The sequence below is a fragment of the Engraulis encrasicolus genome, chromosome 5, assembly GCF_034702125.1.
Source record: "Engraulis encrasicolus isolate BLACKSEA-1 chromosome 5, IST_EnEncr_1.0, whole genome shotgun sequence".
Lineage (NCBI taxonomy): Eukaryota > Metazoa > Chordata > Actinopteri > Clupeiformes > Engraulidae > Engraulis > Engraulis encrasicolus.
The window spans coordinates 34,227,429-34,248,534 of record NC_085861.1 but is presented as its reverse complement, the minus strand read 5'-3'; the positions used below and the strand labels follow the sequence as shown (position 1 = coordinate 34,248,534).

At 43.6% G+C, this 21,106-nt stretch overlaps 1 protein-coding gene across 1 annotated transcript; it reads right to left on the bottom strand.

Annotated features, from left to right (window-relative positions):
* Window positions 1–2,558: 2,558 nt before the first annotated feature.
* Window positions 2,559–12,004, bottom strand: LOC134448493 (C-X-C chemokine receptor type 5). Its single transcript, XM_063198162.1, has 7 exons — window positions 11,893–12,004; window positions 8,371–8,589; window positions 7,382–7,527; window positions 5,360–5,549; window positions 3,909–4,102; window positions 3,446–3,583; window positions 2,559–2,907 (listed from the first exon to the last, which is right to left on the bottom strand). Exons 1-7 carry the CDS (start codon window positions 11,917–11,919, stop codon window positions 2,679–2,681), a joined length of 1,143 nt encoding a protein of 380 aa, XP_063054232.1. The 5' UTR covers window positions 11,920–12,004; the 3' UTR covers window positions 2,559–2,678.
* Between the last annotated feature and the right edge of the window lie 9,102 nt (window positions 12,005–21,106).

Here is a 21,106-nt window from a genome sequence, read left to right as displayed (position 1 = left end):
GCCAACTTCCGATAAAACATTTTTTACTCAATCCTTTTGAAAATCGGACGGTCACCCCAAGTTAAACTCACATGCAAGGCTTCACTCACCTCACCTGGCTGTGTTTCCCGGTGTTTCCCAATTGACATAAACAATGCAGAGCCACGAGCGAATCATGAAAGCCTTTCTGTGTTGTGTCACATTGAAAGAAGGCGTTGCCCACAAAGGTTTATGTCGACCCAATTTATCTAAAATCATGTCGAGTAATTTTTTCTGCTTGTTTTCAAAACAAGCAACACCTGGTAGCCCGAAACCTAGCTTAGCTTAGCTATCAGCTAGTTGCTACTCTCAGATACACACAGAGCACAAAGCCAGTTTACACAGCCTCCCCACTCGGTCCTCGGGGTCGGTCCATGCCTGCAGTTCGCCTAAGCGTCGCTGTCTAAAGAGCACAACCCTGAATGGAGCCTGCACGCCTCCGTTGGCGCCCTATAGTGCAGTACCACCCGGGGAAGGGACGAGTCTATAACCCATTACAATCTCTCTGAGAGCAGGAGGAGTTAGCCAATCAGAGACTGATATCCACGAGAAACCCTCTCGTTTGTCCACAAGCCACCTTGCTAGCTTGCAGAGACGACTTGAAACAAAGCAACCAGACCGTTTTTTTAAACAGGACCAACGCGTAACTCATTCAATAACAATGGGGAACACAGCAGTATTAATGAAATAACGATGAGGACATCTTTAAGAAGAGATGAAAGTTGGCTGGGTTCAAGAGAATAGTTTATGCCAGGAATTTTTTGAAACAAAAATATTTTATTGGTTTGTTACTGTAAACAGGAAAGTATAAAAGTCACATTACTTTTACAGTTAAGATGGCCCTTCCTCAGTTCACACTATTAAAACACAAATAAACACACACGCACATACACGCACACGCGCACGCGAACCCACAAAGTGATCAAAAAGATACAGACAGCAACATACGTACATTGCTGTTAAAACTGCTGGGCCAACTAAGGTTCTTTGAGTTGTTCCAAAGCCAAAGCTATTTTGATTCAGAACGCTGCCTTACAAAAGCAAGTTAATTCATCATAGAGCAATTATTTATGAAGCAAGTCTTTTACACAATTCCATTATTCATTCAACGTGTACATTTGTTCAACTTGCAGCTACATGTGGTCAGAAAGGCACTCTGAACTGGACATGTTGCCTAATGGTTAGAAGTGAGGTTTTGTCGACCAACAACTGCAAAGTACGTCAGTGAGAGCTCTCTCTCACGGCGTGGGTGGTGCTAAAGAAACTTAGTTAAATCAATCACGAATTTTCACAAGGCATTGAGCTCGCACCAGTTTGACCTATGTAGCACATCACATGTGAGGTGCATTTTAAAGGGGTGTGGGACAACACGTCTACACAGATGTCAGTGACGTTTTGGCCAACCGGTTCAAGGGTGCGTCACCGCGGAGTGGAAGTGCAGACCCTTGCAACGAACATTCAACGGGGAAAAGCAGCAGCAGGTGTTGCACGATTCATCTGCAATCCTTTGATCCCGTGAGAGTTTGACACCATGTCACACGTCATGTCTTTGTCACAGTATGACTAAATTTGATCAAGTCGAAGGTTTTTAAAGGTTTTTAACCATCATGCAACATTGTCCGGTTTCAAGTCCATAGTACATTGCCATATGTCTGCGCATGTAGTCATTGGGCCTTACTCAAAACCTAGTGCAGTGCACTTCCAAGTATATCAGCCTAATTAGTCATGCCCAATGATTGGATACTCTTTGGTGAACTCTACAGAATATCCAATCACTGGGTGTGACTAATAAAGAGTATCCAATCACTGGGCGTGAGTAATTAGGCTTACACACTTGGAAGTGCACAACACTAGGTTTTGAGAGAGGCCCATTGTGTTCAGTCGAAGGAATCTATTTAGCCTACTTGTCCTCACATGGCCCTGGTGTACTGTGGGAGGCTGAATCTCAAAGTGAAGTGTGTTGCCCTCTGAAGTGCCACAGCCTTGAAGTCGTAGACTTACAAGACAAGGTTCAAAGCCTCACAAGCATCTCAAACGATTATGAATAGAACCTGCTTGGAAGTGTGAAAGTGAACGTTACAGCAGTTCCGTTTTGGCCACTACACACTTGTTTTCAACTGATTTTAACCCCTTAAGACACAGCATTATAAATCAGCTGTTACCAGAATGGCAATGACCAAGTCGTGATGTATTACTAAAGGCCCGTGCACTGTCATAGTAGAGTAGTACTATAGTAGTTAGCTTTCAATGTCTATTACAACGTGCCACAGGAGGTACGGCGTGCATTAAGGGGCTACACTGTAAACACAATCGTTTGGCTGTATTTCTGTAGTGGTGATATTTGAAAAGTAGGCTACAAAAAACAGAATGTTGATATCAATTCATGATAGTGCACAAATTTATTGTGTGTTGAGTTATTTTAAACATTTTGGAAGCAACAACATACCATACATATTGTGCTTGAACACACATGGCTTTCCCACACATGTAATAAAAAACCTAGCACGAGCGGGGAGACATGGAGGATTATGGGTATGGCAAGGATGCAGCAAGTGCTGCTTTGGAAAATCTACGAATCAAGAGCGCGGCACTTGGTAGATTTTGAAGCACACTTCACTTTCGAACAGTACAGTTGCCTCTTGGATGTGTAGTTTTTCTGATCACATGGCCTTGGTGTTGGTGGTTGAGGTGAGGCCGTCTGAGTAGGACGCCCTACTGCCTCTACCGGGGGGCACACACTGGCGACACAACCCCCACTTCTCCAGCAGCAGCCAGAGCTCCCTGCGGAAGCGAACCCCCACAAAAGCATACAGGATGGGGTTCAGGCAGCTGTGCACATAGCCCATACTCTCGCTCACCACCAGGGTGCGCTGAAGTGCTGCGCTGCAGCTGAGGCACGTACACACACACACACGCACACGCACACACACACACACACACACACACACACACACACACACACACACACACACACACACACACACACACACACACACACACACACACACACACACACACACACACACACACACACACACACACACACACACACAGAAACACAGTTAGTGCCCGCCGGTCCCCCAGTGTATTGCTTAACCGCTTGTTAATAACACAACAACATTACTATTACAGAGACAGTCTTTAGGAGCACTGTACTACTTGGTCATTAGCATTCTGGTAACCAACGTTATTACAGTGGCTATATCTTAATGGGGCAAAAATGTTAAGAGCAGATGAAATGTGAAAATAAGCGTCAAAATAAAAGGATAAAAATAATAAGCTAGAATTAAAGTTAAGGGGGTGCGGTTGCTTAGTGGGCTACGGTGTCGTATCATTAGTCGTGCGAGCCCCCCCCAAAAGTACTCCCTACAAAAGTAGGACAAATTAAAGAAAGTTAAAAAGGAACACTAATTGAAAAGAAATGCACCTGAGGTGTGCCAGGGGTCCCAGCTCTACCAGCGTGCTCAGCAGCTGAGCCATGTTATGGGGAAGCCAGCAGAGGCAGAAGGCCACTGTGACCACCAGGGCCAGCCGGATCGCACCCTGCTTCTCCGGGCTACTACCGCTACACAGTAAAGAAATGAGGTGTTAATGTTCCAGAGTAAACTTATATCACTACAGATAGAGCATTTACACTATGACTATGTAGAGACAAATTATTCAAACAGAGTCAAAAGTCTGTGTCAAATTTTGCAGATGGCCACTGTAATTTCAACTCTACTGCAAGACGATTAACTTTTTTTGTTATATTATATTTCTTCACGTTCCAGTGTTGATAATAATCTTACACTGACCAAAGAGTAAAATGAACACCAAATGAGACCAAATGTTATTTGAAATGGAGTTCATCGCAATTTTTTAAGAGTTATAATAAGACTGGTATTTTTTACTGTGTACTACTCCCGCGATGTCGCCCTGGGTCCCGGCGCCGGCACAGCGTGAGCACCACGGCGGTGTAGCATACACACATCACACACAGCGGTGCGAAGAAGCCCAGCAGGTGGAGTAGCAAGCGGCTCAGCACCGTCCAATCACTGCTCTCGCTGCCCGCGTGCGAACACTGCAGCTCAGAGGAGTTGGGAACCTGAACAGAACACAACACACGCCAGTTTGGCGGTGACGTGAGAGAACAGTGAACCTATTCATCACAGTATGTCACATAAGTGAGTACACCCCTCATATTTTTGCAGATTAGCCCCTTAAGACACGCCTTTATAAACTTGCTGTTACCAGAATGGTAATGACAAAGTCATAGTGCATTACTAAAGGCCCTGTGTTATGTCATAGTATTGTAGTACTATGGTAGTTAACTTTCAATGACTATTACAACGTGCCACTGGAGGTACGGCGCGTATTAAGGGGCTACAAAGTATATCTTTTCATAGGACAACATTAAAGAGATTTCACGTCGACACAATGATTAGTGACCTGTTAAGTAAGGGTTAACGTTCGGCGAGAAGGTCGCTACCGTGGAATAGCAGCACGACAGAGAGAATCTTTAGACCCCGACGCGGAGCGGAGGGGTCTTGTTCTCTCTGAAGTGCTGCTATTCCACAAAGCGACCGACTCGCCGAAAGTTAACCCGCTTATTATATGGATATACTTAAATGACTCACACATGGCGGGGACATTTCTTTAGGCCTATTCAATGTTAAGATTGTTGCTGCGCAAAACAAAACAGTGCCGTTGTGGAACACCGCTAGGCAACAGCTAGGTAGCCAGGACAACAGGTGTTGTCTATCACAGCAGCTGATTAGAGTCTTGTTGAAAAGTCGCTTTAGCAGTGAAAAGTCTTGTTGCCATTGACAGCGGTCTGTTATGGACCAACCCGTCCGTTATCGAAAAATAACAGACGTGCGAACGTTGGGGAGCCCCGTTGAAATGAATGGAGCATTCGACCGATGACGTCACAACCATATAATAACAACATGTATAACCCCTTAAATTTGTGTGTGTCTGAGAAGAGGCCGTGGAGAGCATCATGATCTGCTTCAGTAGTCACAGTGCATGTTGACATACATGTTTCTTTAGGTGTAATTCAGATTTTCAATGTTGACGGCATCCATACATCCCCAAACCATGTCAGTCCCACTACCATGCTTAACTAGCCAGATGATACACTTTAAAACAAAAAAAAAACCTCACTTGTATACCACCATACATGCTTGACACCATCTAAAGCTTTAAAAAAAAAAGGGTCTCAAGAGAGATGAACAGACCAAGGATATGGATCACTGGAACCATGTTGTGTGGTCTGATGAGACCCAGATAAACAAATTTGCTTTAGATGGTGTTCAATCAATCAATCAATCAATCAATCAATCAATCAATCAATCATTACCGTGATGACTGTGGTAAAGACAGCTTCAGGCATTGCCAGGGCGAGGCAGACCAGCCAGAGCAGGCCGCAGGTGAGGTGTACAGTGCGGGGTCGGCGGCTGTGGAGGCTGGGCACGGCGTGCACTATAGCCAGGTAGCGGTCGAAACTGATGCAGGCCAGCAGGAGAGAGGAGCACAGCAGACTCACATACCTAAAGCACATTACACTACATTACATTACACTACATTACATTACATTACACAACATTACATTACACTACATAACATTACACTACATAACATTACACTACATTACACAACATTACATTACACTACATAACATTACACTACATAACATTACACTACATTACACTATATAACATTACGCTACATTACACTGCTACACTACATAACATTACACTACATTACATTACACTACATTACATTACACTACATTACACTACATAACATTACACCACATTACACTACTACACTACATAACATTACACTACGTTACATTACACTACACTACATTACATTACACTACATTACACTACATAACATTACACTACATTACAACACTACATTACATTACACTACATTACAACACTACATTACATTACACTACATTACACTACATAACATTACACTACATTACATTACACTACACTACACTACATAACATTACACTACACTACACTACACTACACTACATTACATTACACTATTACACTACATTGCATTGCACTATAGAGAGGAGCAGCTATTCAGCAGGAGCTTAGGCCTACATATTGTACAGCAAAGTAGGGTAACACTTTAGAATAACTACCTATTCACAGCTTTATAAACACTTAATACAATATAATACAATATAAACACAAAATAATATAGTGGTGTGCATTGGCCCTCACGATTCGATTTGATTACGATTCGGGAGGTAGCGATTCGATTCGATTCGATTCGATTCAATTCAATTCTACAATGCATGGCAATGCATTACATTTCTACTGAAAGCAAAGCAAATGTTTCATCAGTCATGATGAGGCAATACAAGTAGTCAGATGCTTAGCAACATTTTATTGGCCGTTTTCTGTATCAGTCTTGCAGTTTTCAATGATTTGAAGTGCTTTTATTTAATTTAACATACATTTGCTCCTGAAATATCCACAGAAGTAATTGAAACTTAAACAAATTGCCGCATCGATTATGGAACTTCAATTTAATTGAATCCATGCCCCGCATTGCATTGCATTGCCGAATCGATTATTGTTGACACCACTAATAAATGATGAACTAATTATCAACAAAATGTTTACAAATGTTTATACATGGGCAAGAAATAGTATGCTAACACAGCAGACACAGCACAGTTGCATCGCCATGAAACCACATAACAATCACACAGTAGAAGTTGATTCACACTCCACTGTTCAGTCGTAGTTTGGTTATTAGTCATTTACAAACAGTTGTAAATGCTTTGTTGATTATTAATTATTATTACATGTTAATAAAGTGTTTATAAAGTTGTGAATAGGTAATTATTTGAAAGTGTTACAGCAAAGTACTTAACACTATTTCATTACATTACATTACATTACCCTATACTACAGAAAGGAGCATGGTGGACTCAAATACCTGCAGAGGATTATACTGCATTACATTACATTACAATGCATTACATTACAGGATTTTATCAAAAGCAACTGACAGCATCTTGGAGCAATGTGAGGATAATGAGGGTGTAAAAGACAACCCACATTCTCCCTATCCACCTAGTTATCCATGGTTACAAGGGCGCCACCATTACTATTTTGGTAGCAGCTGCATTCCGAAGGGCAAGGGACAGGCTAACAGGAACTAGCAGATGGGAAATGCTGCGGAAGTGCAACAAATGTTGAAATGGGCAGTTTTTAGTGGGCAAGCTAATAAGGTGGATACTAGTATGAGATTTCAATCTGAAAAAAATTGAAAACCATTTTCCAATTTCCAAACCATAAACAGTACAGTATACAAAACCACATATACAGTGCAACAGTTGACATACGCCAGCAGGTTGAGTATCTTGCAGAGGGCGACCCCAAACAGCCACCCTGCCAGCTCCCGTGCCACCACGAAGGGCAGCGTGGACACCAGCAGCAGGTCCGCCAGACCCAGGTGCACCAGGTAGATCTCCGTCACACGCAAGTGGCCCTTAATGATGATAATAATAATAATAATAATAATAATAATAATAATAATAATAATAATAATACATTTTATTTAAATTAGGGGTGCCTTTCTAAACACTCATGGACATCACACTTAATATTATTATTATACAATTGCACACAGTTAATAATACTAATACTAACAATATAATATATTTGGTAAGAATTTACAATTGGGGTCACATGTTAGCCACTACTACATACCTAAGGGTCTCATTACGATTATATCAATTATAAGGGACATATTGGCAGTGAACAAGAATTTTTTGTTTAATTCTAAGGTTAACATGTAACTTAAAATAAAGTGTTACTACCCCTGCACACTGCAGTTTGTTTCACACTGCATGTGTTGTCAATATGTGTCCTATTGTAGCGCATTCAGGCCGACTGAGAACCGTTCCAGTGCCCATTCCCGCACCTAATCGCGAACTAGCCGTCATATTCATGCCATAGATTTTAGCGTTCGCGAACCGGAAAGTTGGTTCACAATGCGAACCGCAAAACACAAGGTTTTTCTCCGCGAACCATGACAACAGCATGGCCGTCAGCAGGTTCATCCGGGTAACACATTCATGTGCGGGAAAAGTTCAGAGCCTGGTATGAACACGGCCGGTTCGCAGATAAGCACTTTAGTGCCGAACGACCCTGGTGCGGGCACCGGCACCGGCTCCGTTCTGGTCGGCCTGAAAGCCCTATAAGTGAAACAGTGTTTATCTTGACCAGGGCTCATTTGTGAAACAGATTTCTGTTTCTGTGTATGACTTCCCTCGTAACATGAAGGCTACGTAGGCATACAAAAAAGAAAGAGTTAAATTCTTCTCAATACCTTGTGTCTTAGCAACACTGTGACCATGACGCCATTGCCAGCAGCGCCCAAGAGGAAGACCAGGCTGTAGACCAGCGGCAGGAATACGGTGCGGAACAGACGCATGGCCCCATCATCTAACACACACGACTGGGAAGCATAATCATCCAGAAAGGAGCTATTATTGTTCTCCGGATATAGGTCTTTGAAGTCATCATCAAACAAGGTCACCCAGTCCATCTGCAAAGATTGAGGGGGAAAAACAGTCACTTAAAACACAAGTCCCTAAAGGCTATTTTCCACTGCCGTTTTTCTGGTAGGCCTACAGCTCGACACAGCACAACTCAGCCGCCACTTTTTGCTTTTCGATTGAGCTGTGTTGTGCCCAATCGAAAAGCAAAAAGTGGCGGCTGAGTTGTGCTGTGTCGAGCTGTAGGCCTACCAGAAAACTGGCAGTGGAAAAGAGCCTTTGGAGGAATTATTTGACTTAACCTTTGCATTTCTACATTGTATAGTTTAAAATTGAAATACACGTGAAAGGTGGTATTGCAATCATATCCAGTATGGAAATCAGTATTTCAACTTGGCATCTGGCCTTAGCAGTGCTGGGCAGTAACGCACAAAAGTAATTAATTACTGTAATGATTTTTTTTGTTGCTATAATGCAGTAATGTAAGGCATTACAAGGGCTTACCTTACAATCAGTAGTATTTACGTAGTTACAATGCTAAATAACTTAAGTTACAATGCATTACAATGACCTGGATTTTAGTGGTATTCAGTGTGGTGGGTCAGAAAGAAGCTTTTCCTGAACCTGGTAGTTTTCAGTCTGCATGCTGCCAAAAACACCTCATAGATGGGAGGTGAGAAAACCATGACTCATGATCTTGATTTACACTGTAATAAATCTTCAGATCCATATTTAGGCCTACAGCTCCTTTGTCGAAAGTAACTAACGCAATGCAAAAGTAGTGCAATGCCTTACATTTTAAATATAGTAATATTGTGTAAGGGACTATTTTGAAAAGACAGTAACATGTAATCAGTAATGCATTACAGTTTTTGAGTAACTTGCCCAACACTGGTCTTTAGTATCTGACTACACATCAATATCATGTCAGAGGACTGGTGTTGTGATGATTTTTGTATACATTGCACTGTTAAGATGGGCTTCCTCTGTGGGGCTCAGAGCAGTAGAGGGTGACAATAGCTGCCCCCCTTCTCCCTTTGTCTTCATAGTCTTTGTCAGGGCCTAAAGCCGCTGTAGCACATCTCCTCTGGCTGCCTAATAGGTAAACTACCACTATATATTTCAGACCTGTTATATCATACCATATTAGCACTCACGGCACAAGGTCCACAAATAAGATACTTTTAATTACACCCTCAAGAAGAACTGAGCTAGGCAAGACTGCGTTTTCTTACTATGCTCCATACATTTGGAATGACCTGCAAAATATGTTGCACCTACAGTCACTACCCTCTGTAAATACTTTTAAAAATATTTTAAAATCAGCGCTTACAGAGCGGTGTACTTGTTTTTAAATGGTGCTCATAAGTCGGTTTCCTTTTACTCTTTTATTACTGTTTAATGTGTATTTTATTTTTTAGGATGTGTCCTATGTGAGTCTTGTCATGTTATGTTTTGTCCATTTATTTTATTTTTTTGTAGTTGACTTATGTCTGGTGTCTTGGTAGGTTTGTCCTCTGTCTTTGTGTTTTTTTTCTGAAATGTAAAACTTGGCCAGGACTCCCTGGAGGAAGAGTCACTGTGACTCAATGGGACCTCCCTGGTTAATCAAAGGTTAAATAAAATTCTCACTCACTCAACAACCACCCTGAGCCTTGCTTGTACCCCCAACGCTGACGCATTTTCACTCCTCTTGTTTGTAAAAGTCATCTATCGAACTGAAAATTCTGATGTTATGTTATGGGATGAAAACATGAAAAAAAAAATGCAATTGAAATTGAAAATGTGCAATTCTCAATGGAATCAAAACATCAATGAATTAGTGAAGGATTACCAGTATTGTCAGTTTGCAGTTGGCAATGATTTTTTTTTCTTTTCTTTTTTGTCAGGCATCCCGTGAGATATTGAAAAGAGAATGAAATATGTCAATATTTGCTAAAAATATTTGAATGCCAAAATGAATCATCATGCAATCTTCATACATGACACCATACTTAATATTATGCATCATAAAAATAGTGCATATCATGAGACCATGTTCTGTTTTTTTATCCCGTCTTAGAACACAAGTGTTGCATATGCAAAAGGCCAGGAAAGATTTGCAACATCGAAAATTGAAAATGAACAACATGCAAACATTTCGACTGTAAATATTATCTCACCAGACATGTCCATAACCATGTGACAGAGATTTATAAAGTATAACTAGAAGTACTATAACGGATGTAAAAACATCACTAGTAGTATGATATTGCATGGTTGCACCTGCAATAACCTACTTACTGGTGTTGTAATTGGGTGGTTGACGTTTAAGGGCGTAACGCAAAAAAAAAAAAAAAGTTTTTCAAATTCCTGAAAAAAATGATGGATAAAAATTTGAAAAAAAAATAGAAAAAAATAAAGCACTTAGTGGTCTGTGGAATTTCACCTTATTTTTGCCATTTTTGGGAGAATGTGTCCCGCATCAACACATAGCACGTCATGTCACACCGCAGGAAAATGGAGTCACACCACAGGGAATTCACTGCATTATGGCCATTTCAATCCTTTTGTATACAACATGACTGACATCTGAGCTCATGCTAACTTGACAATGATATTGTGTTTAATCTTAATATGTGTTTTCATTAATAAAAAAACGTTTTTTTCCTCCTATAAGAGCAGTCACACCACAGGACACCATAAAATGAACCTAAGCATTGCGTGACAGAAAGATTGCAATATGAAGACATATTAAGAGGCTAAGAGTCACCTTAAACTTCCACAGCACTCTCCAATAACTGAGGTACTGACTGGTTAGGAGACAGTCTTTAAGACCCTTGTAGTTGGCCTTGCAGCTGCCCATTCACAAACATTGACATACATGTCACCCCACAGGACGCAATTTGTGTTACGAAATTGAACTTGTAGTTAATATTACTGTCTTGAGTTTTTTCCACATTCACATATCTTAAATAAAGTTAAAATTTATGCAATCATGCCAAATGCTTCATACATTATTCAAAATGTTGTTGGTTAACTTATATATATATTATATTCCAGGTTTCATTAATGTTACAGTCACACCGCAGGACATTTGACATATAAACCTTTACATAAATCTTAACAAAAATGTTTCTTCTCATCTAAGACTAATATGAAACATAATGTACCACATCTTCTTTCATTGACATTTGTTTTTTTAAAGGAAAATAATAGTTTTGTAGGTTTTTAACCAATGTTACGAAAAAACAAGGCGTCACGTCTCCCACCCAATTGCATTGTATCATTACCTCTACTTTTACAAATACATCTCTGCCATGTGGTCACCGTCCACTGCCACATTTACGTACCTCCTGATGCCCAGTGCTTACCTCAAAGGTGGTGTGATCCGTACCCATGGTGGTGTGCTGTGCATAGAGTGGAGTGGCCTTCACCTCCTGTGTCACTGACAAGGACAGTGACACTGAGTGACAGTAACCGTTAATGTTGAGCGCTAAGGGATGTCTGCTAGACAGAGTGAGTGTCAGACAGATGTGTTTTTAGGTAGGCCTGACGCGACCAGGCAAGCGAACAAGGCAATTGCCTAGGGCCCCCAGCTGAAAGGCACCTGTACCTGTACTCACCTACTTGGTGAGTGTGGCAGCACCGCCCTAAATTCAATGACCAAAAAGTGCAGTAGTACTGCTATCGAGATCTCTCTTGAGGGGGGCCCTCCCCAATAGTCTGAAATGAAGAAAAGGGCCCCAAAGTCCCTCTTTGCCTATAGGGCCTTGAAGCAGCCCTGTCTGTAAGGGACTTGGCGAGAGGCACCCATGCAGCTGTGTATCTGCTTAGGCTGCCACTAGGGACTCCTCACTTTGCCCCACTTCCTCTTGGGTGGTTATTGCAGTCAAGACTCACACAGCCACAGTTTCACACAGTACTGGTGAGAGTAATGAACACCAGGTAGGGCGACAGTGGAGGACAAAGGGTTCGGTTGTCTTGGAACCAGGGAGAGGACAGGCCCAAGATGTCCGATTGATTAGTCCTGGGCCCGGCCAAAGCTGTCAGCAGCCCTGATGATGACGTCATCGTCTGTCATTCTGAAAATGTCACTTGGGCTAATTGCCTAATGTAACATTCTTTTTTTATGTATATAGACAATTTTATTTTTACTTAGTCATGATATGTGGTTACAATGAAATAAATCACAAACTGGAAAACACAATCAACAGTTTCTTCCTTTCTCCACATCATGACACATTTTTTTCTCTCCACCCATTCCTCTCCCTGCACCCGTGTGCCCCCCCCCCACACACACACACCCAGTCAGCCCAAACATCCTTACTTCCCCTCAATGCATAGACACCCCCCCACACACACACACACACACACACACAACCCACCCCATATACACCAATACCGCAAACACACACACACACACACTTACGCACACACCAAGGTTTCCTCTCAGATGCTCTCTCACCCGCCTTACTTCTTGCCTCTGTGTTCACAATGCTTCATCTATACGTGTACGTCCCCACACATCTTTGAACTGCCGCTTTTTGTTATTCTCTTCATATACGGTACCCTCAAGGATTGTACAGGTAGCTGTTAATTCTACCATAGAAGACTCAATAGACAAAATGAAATGAAAGGTATTTATTAATACACAGGGAGGCAACATTTCTCTTTGGCGCAGGTCCCCGACCTGCAGAATATAATTTGTAAAACGGGGGGCTCATATCCTGCCGATGATGAGGCAGGGGCGAAGCCTACCCCCATTACAGGACAGGGACCAACTGGTGACGGTGGCTCATGGGGATGAGGCTGAAGGAGGCTGAAGCGGACCAGGGAACCAGGACATCGGGAGACGTTGGTTGAAAGAGATGGGGTCCAAGGAGACGGAGGTTGAAGGAGATGGGGTCCAAGGAGACGGAGGTTGAAGGAGACAGGGTCCAAGGAGATGGAAGTTGAAGGAGATGGAGGTTGAAGGGGATGGAGGTTGATGGGGATGGAGGTGGGGCGTCGGCGTCTGCTTACTCTGAGTAGCAAAGAGTGGAAACAGACAAAGATTTTTAAAACCAAGGCGTAGACATTCTATTGGCTGAAAGCTGAGGATAAGCGAGTGACGTGGCGGGATTCCCCATCCGGTAGCTATGATTGGATAATTAAGGGCAGTGATGAGTGTGAGATACCGTCTCGCCTTCCTAGCAGAACTTAACACCACAGGCTTACATTTCTACCATAGAAGACTCGATTGACAAATAAAATGGAAGTGAGGTACCGTCTCGTCTTCCTAGCAGAACTTCACGCCACAGCTTACATTACCTGCTGGGCATTGCTGCCTGTCGCACCTCCTCCGGTGCCCATGGGTCAGCGAGAGAAAATAAGACTTGTGACACAAACATCTTTATTGTATCAATTACTAGACAAACATAGGGAATACACATTCATCATGCATGCACAGGAGGTGCCTTCCTCAACCACCTTCGCAGGTAGCTGTAGCCTTATGCCAGAAGCAGATGTCTTCAGGTGGTGTTCAGCCTTGTCTGCGGTGTTTCGGCCCTGATCCACAACACCACCCACTCCAGCTGGTGGGCCCACAGTGAGTGGCCAGTCTCACTGCCCATCTGCTCCTGGCGTACAGCTTTCCTCCTCTCTCTTACACCAACAATACAAATGTTCCATACATTTGATAAGCCTAAAAAAAATAAAAAATAATAATAACTAACTAAAAGGAAAATAAGGCAGTTGAGCTGTTTGGTGTTCGTTGGCAGCTGTGCTCCGGTGCGTTGGTTGCTGGGGCAGCAACAGTGCTGAGTGAAAGGTGCTGAATGAACCGAATGCTTACTGACGGGTTGTGCGTGAGGCAGTTGACCTGTTTGGTGTTCGTTGGCTGTTGGCTTTAACCCCTTCAAAGCAGCTGTGCTCGAGTGCGTTGGTTGCTGGGGCGGCAACAGTGTTGAGTGAAGTGTCGAATGCGCAAGGCGGTTGGGAGATAGGCTTGCTGTTCCCTGCAGCTGCTGCCTGGGGATTAGGTGTTCTTCCCCCAGTTTCTGTCCTTCCTCCGCAGCCAGACCCAAAAGCTCCCTTTCTCCGCCTCCTCTGATATCCTCTGGTATTCTGATATCCTGTCTGCACTCCTCCAGTACTTCTGCTAGCTTCCTGAAGACTTGGTCGTGGCGCCATCTGTAGCGGCCTTGTGACAAGATATGCTGGAGGCTTGCATTAGGAGCATTGCAGAGTGCGCAACATTCCTCATTTCCAAACCACTGGTGGAGGTTCAGAGGACAGGGGAGCGTGTCATAGGTTGAGCGTATAAGGAAGCTGAGTCTTGCCTGTGAGATCTTCCACATTCCCTCCCAGGTTGTCCAGCTTCCCTGCCGTCCCTGAGACACAGCCTTGATCTTGTAGCGGTCTTCCTCCATCCTCGTCACATCCACCTCCACCACCACCATCTCCTTCCTTTCCTTGCGGTGGGCCTTGGACCAGAATCTTAGTGCATCTCCCCATCCTAGGCCTGCTCTACCTACCTGCACTCTGCCCATGATTTCCTTGTGCTGCAGCCGGCTGACAGCTTGGTCGACCTCGGTCTGGGCGTTCCACTTGCGGCCAGTCAGGACCCTGGCGTTAGCCTTCCTGACTGACTCATCTGTGGACTCCCGAAGCTCAAGGACCAATCTGGCCTTCTCAAGCCTCCCCAGGCTTCTGATGGGTTGCTCGGCAAGAAGTGGAATCTTTTCCCCTCCGACAAGAAAGGTGGTGCAGTCGTTCCCGACTCCTTTCCTAAATGACAGGCTGCGAGACTTAGAGGGCTTGATCTTCATTCGGACCCATGACATCAGCTCATCCATCCTCTTCATCAGTCTTGCTATATATGCTGCTGTCTGAAGGAGGGAGGTGACGTCGTCCATGTAGCTCCTTAGTGGGGGAAGCCTCTGACCATTTGGCAGTTTGATCCCTCCGACCATTTGTCTTGCACCGATGAGAATGATCTCAAATGCTGCTACAAATAGTATCGGAGAGATTGCACATCCCATTGCGATTCCGACTTCAAGTCGTTGCCACCCAGTAGTGAAGTCTTGTATGGAGAAGCACATCAGCAGGTTGTTGAAGTAGTCTGCTACCAGGGTCTTGACACAGGTGGGCATGTGAAAGAAGTCCATGGCGAAGTTCATCAGTTGGTGCGGGACTGATCCGTACGCGTTGGCAAGGTCAGTGCAGGTCAGTCTTCTCCCTCTTTGCCTTCTGAATCTGGTCCCAGATCATTGTGGAATGCTCTACGCATCCAGGGAATCCTGGCACCCCTGCTTTCTGACAGTTGGTATCAATATAGCCATTCTCAAGCAGGTAGCGGGTCATTATTCTGGCTAGAACTGAGAAGAAGATTTTCCCTTCCATGTTTAGTAGGGCGATGCTATGGAACTGGCTGATGTCCTTGGAGTTCGTTTCCTCGGGGATGGAGACTGCTACTGCTCTTTGCTACTCAGATGGAATGATTTTCTTCTTCCAGGCAGTTCTGATTAGGTACCATAGCAGCTCTAGTGCTTTGGGGCAGTTCTTATAGAGCTTGTAGGGGACTCCATTGGGGCCTGGTGCAGAAGAGGACTTGCCTGACCTCACTGAGCTTGGGAGGCATGATGTTAAACTCAGCTGTTGGCTGTGCAGGCTGGGGTACATATCCTGGTGCTCCAAGGAGGACGCTCCTTTGCGGATCGCTGTACTGGTGTCTGACGTGCTGCTCCAACTGCTCCCTGGTGGTTTCAAGCTTGCCAGTCTTCTTCTCTTCCTGCAGCTGTCTGGCATGCTTGAAGGGATCCTTGAAGAAACTGGCCCGCTCTTTTTCCATCCGCCTGTTGCGCTTCCGAATACGTTCGGCTCTACGAAGTCCAGTTAGTCTTTTCCTGACCTCCTCCCACAAGGCTTTGAGCCCCTCTTTCTCTGCTTGGGTTGCCTGTATCCAGTTCTTGCGGAGTTGCCGCCACTTTTGCACGAGTTGGAGGATTTCCTTCTCTCTCCTCCCCTTCTCTCTTAGGGTGGTCCTCTGTCTGGGGACAACCTCTCCGAACCTGTCCTTGCACGTCTGATATATAACGTCCCCAATAAGAATAATCTTAGTCTCTGACCCTTCATGCAGTGATCCCTCTAGGGTCTTGATCAGGTCTGCATCCAGTGCTCGCCATGCCTCTGCTTCACTTGACTTTGGCCACTTAATCTTATTTCTTCTTGCTGGTTTGCTGGACTCTGTGTTTGGCTCTGTTCGGTGTGAGGTGGTGAGGACTGGGTCTTCATGCTCACGTGAGGGCACGTTCTCCACCAGTGGGACTTGTTCCTCTGACACTATCATGCCCCCAGCAACGTTGGGTCCGTTGGCACTGTGGTTTTTGTCCTGGCTTTTGGTCCCCCTTGTCTCACCTGCTGTCGCATTGTAAGGTTTGTGTTGGCCCTTTTGGCCACACTTCGCTCTCCCCTGGTGGATCCGGACGCCTCTAAACGTGGTCACTTTCTCCCATCCACATTCACACCTCCGGAGGATCTTCTCCTCATTTCCTGGAGCTCTGGTATTCTGGAAATCCGTTTCCGTTGCCATCGTCACCGTGTGGTCCGTCCTGTTCGGCCCTTCCATCCCACCTCTCGGAGGGCCCCTGGGCTGTTGCTTCTTATGACTCTTCGTAGTTGGGGTTGGGCTTCCCTCTAATGCGGGAGCTGTGGGTTGGGTAACTAGCCGCCCACGCCCTGTGCGGTCTTTCCCTGCTGTCATCCAGTCTCTCCTGGACGTCCTCAAGTCTTCCCTGGACTCCAACTCCCTTATTTACAGTAGTCACTGGGTTTGCCAGAACTTCAGGATTGTACAGGTAGCTGTTAATACCTGCTGGGCATTGCTGCCTGTCGCACCTCCTCTGGTGCCCATGGGTCAGCTAAAGAAAATAAGACTTATGACACAAACATCTTTATTGTATCAATTACTAGACAAAAATAGGGAATACATATTCATCATGCATGCACAGGAGGTGCCTTCCTCAACCACCTTCACAGGTAGCTGTAGCCTTACGCCAGAAGCAGATTTCTCTGGCTGGCTACACAAACAGACTTTCAGGCTTTAGAATTAACTTGACACTTCACACACGAGTACAAAGGGGTTCAAAGATTGGTTTTTGTCTATCAATGGTAGTGGTAATCAATATTGTGACAACATTTTTCAATTATTTCCATTGTACCCAGCCACATGTAAGTTTGAAATACTATTAGGAGTATGGTTGCCAGGGTTGACATGATTGACTAGTAGCAAGCTTTTCCTCCAGACAGAGGTGGAATTACCCATGTGTAGAAAGTAGAAATTAGACAATTTCAGGAGATGATCTGTCCTGATGATGTGTGAAAAGGGGGGTGTCCTACATGCAGACACTGTATATTGGTATGCAAGAGTGAACTTCTGCTGCCTTCATTTTTTCTGAAAAAAAAAACATGGCACTGACGACGATCCTGGTTTTCTGGCTGAACGTGCACTGGTGCCACTCTCTTGGAACAATGTGCCAAAACCAATCACTGTGCCACGAGCATATTCACGCTGTTGTTAGTGTTTATTGCCATAAACTGTAGGGCTACATTCTGTGAAATTAAATACTCAGGGACTTGTTTGCTGATGCGTCTCTGATGAACTACATTGTGATTATAATACCAAACACATCACTTCTCCTTCAGTGTCTCTAAAACCATCATACATAACTTTTATCAGTCTTTTATTGAGAGTCTCTTAACTTTCTCTTTTTTATGTTGGTTCAATAGCCTTTCAGTCAAAGACAAGAACTGTCTCAGCAGCATTGTTAAGACTTCATCAAACTTTCATCAATGCCCCCTGGGAGGCGCTATTATTCTGTCAGGACAAAAACAAAGCGCTATTCTGGATCTTTCATCCCTACAACCATTACATTATTAAACAAGGTTGTAGGGATAGAGTACACGAATATTTGATTTACTGAGAGCTGTTCATCACGGACAGGACAGGGTGTTTGACTGTATGTGTTAAGATGTGTATGTATTTTATTTTCTTATTTATTTATTTATTTTTCTTTAGGTTTTGTATTTCTATATTTTGTAAATTTTTTATTTATACTATTTATTGCTGATTGATGGAGACTAGGACTGCAAACTTAATTGCCCACTGATGGGATTGATAAAGTTTTCTGAATCTGAATCTGAATCTGAACATCACACAACACTGCATGCACCACTTAGGGGCGCACCTTGACAATAAACTGGACAGGACCACAAACTCAGATGCACTCTACAAGAGGGGCCAAAGCGGGCTCTACTTCCAAAGAAGGCTGAGGTCCTTCATTGTCTGCAGCCGACTTCCACTTACAGTGCCCTCCATTATTATTGGCACCCCTGGTTGAGATGTGTTAAAAGCCTTAAAATAAATTCAGTGTTTATTGCAGAAGAATACTGTCACACTGAAAATTGTAGGAAAATGTAGCCTTCAACTCAAATGAATTGTAAGAAAATAAAAAAATCCCTGACTAAAAAATAATTATTTTTCATTAAATCACCTGTTCCACAATTATTGGCACCCTTAACAATTCCCAGGAAATAAATATAATTGAAGCATTTCTGTCATTTCTACAGTAGTTTACAAAGTTTACCAGAGTATGTAGGAACATATAATTAGTAATTCATCACTTCCTGTTTCCCTGGGGTATAAATATGACGTGACACCGAGGCCATTTCTCTTATCCATTCTTAAACATGGGAAAGACAAAGGAACACAGCATACAAGTGAGGCAGATGTGTGTCGACCTTCACAGGTCAGGCAGAGGCTACAAGAAGATTGCCACTCAACTGCAGCTGCCCATATCCACTGTGAGAGGAATAATTAAGAAGTTCAAAACAACTGGAACAGTGGTAAACAAGCCTGGAGGAGGACCCAAGTTTATTTTGCCACCACGCACAGTGAGGAGGATGGTAAGAGAAATCAAAAGATCTCCAAAGCTCACTGTTACAGAATTACAACAAATGGTAGCATCCTGGGGTCACAAAGTCTCCAAATCAACCATCAGGCGCTGTCTACACGCCAACAAGCTGTTTGGGAGGCATGCACGGAGAAAACCTTTCCTCACTCACAATCATAAACGCAAGCGTCTGGAGTTCGCCAAGCGGTATTGGGGCTTCAACTGGGACCGTGTGCTTTGGTCAGATGAGACCAAGATTGAGCTTTTTGGCAACAAACACTCTAAGTGGGTCTGGCGTACCACGAAAGATGCGCATGCTGAAAAGCACCTCATACCCACTGTGAAGTATGGGGGTGGGTCAGTGATGCTGTGGGGCTGTTTCGCTTCCAAAGGCCCTGGGAAGCTTGTTAGGGTGCATGGCATCATGAATGCTTTGAAATACCAGGACAAATCTGTTGCCCTCTGCCCGAAAGCTGAAGCTGGGTCGTCACTGGGTCTTTCAGCAAGACAATGACCCTAAACATATGGCCAAATCTACACAGAAATGGTTCACCAGACACAAAATCAAGCTCCTCCCATGGCCATCTCAGTCCCCTGACCTCAACCCCATTGAGAACCTGTGGGGTGAGCTGAAGAGGAGAGTACAGAGGAGAGGACCCAGGTCTCTGGATGATTTAGAGAGATTCTGCAAAGAGGAATGGCTGAAGATCCCTCTTTCTGTCATTTCCCATCTTGTGAAACATTATAGGAGAAGATTAGGTGCTGTTTTGTTGGCAAAAGGGGGTTGTACAAAATATTAACACCAGGGGTGCTAATAATTGTGACACCCATTATTTGATGTTAAATAATTATTTCTTTATGTGGGATTTATTCCCCACTGAATAAATGCACTTGTATTGAAGGTTGGGTTTTTCTCTTTTTTCCATTAAGGTCCCATATTATTTAGAAAAAAAATAAAATAATTGGAAGCTAAAAAACACATCTCAACCAGGGGTGCCAATAATTATGGAGGGCACTGTATGTTCTACCAGTCTGTCCTGGCTCTTCTATGCTCTTCTATGCTGTGGCATGCTGGGTGGTAGCATTAGGTAGAGAGACATTGGATGCCTGGACAGTCATGGATGGACCTGGAGACTCTCACCTCAACAACTGAGAACAAAACCCTGAAAATACTGGACTCTATTATGGACAATCAGAAACACCCCCTTTGCACCACCTTCACTTATCAGGTGAGTGCCCTCACCTGCAGGACAGACAGACTAAGTTTGTCCCATAGGACTACTTCATTTATTTGGGGAAAAGTCAGGTAGGGTCTAGTCATTCAAAATGTACACAATCGGTATATTTTCTTGGCCTACCTTTACATAAACTGTGTATAAATGTATGCCTTTTTAGAAAGGTGAACTTGAACTAAATTAAACTGTGAGACTGCAGTTCCTATTATGAATTTTTCCACGACAGAACAGTTGTGACTCCTCCGTGCATTGTAAACCAGACATTCCTTTAGTTTTCCAGCACTTTTTGTTTTTGTTGACTGGAAACAAACAAGAAGAGGCACTGTAATAAATACAAATATCATCAACCTTTCATCAGAATCATTATAATTGCATAAATATTTATTTTGACAAATGTATACATTGCATTTAGTAGCATT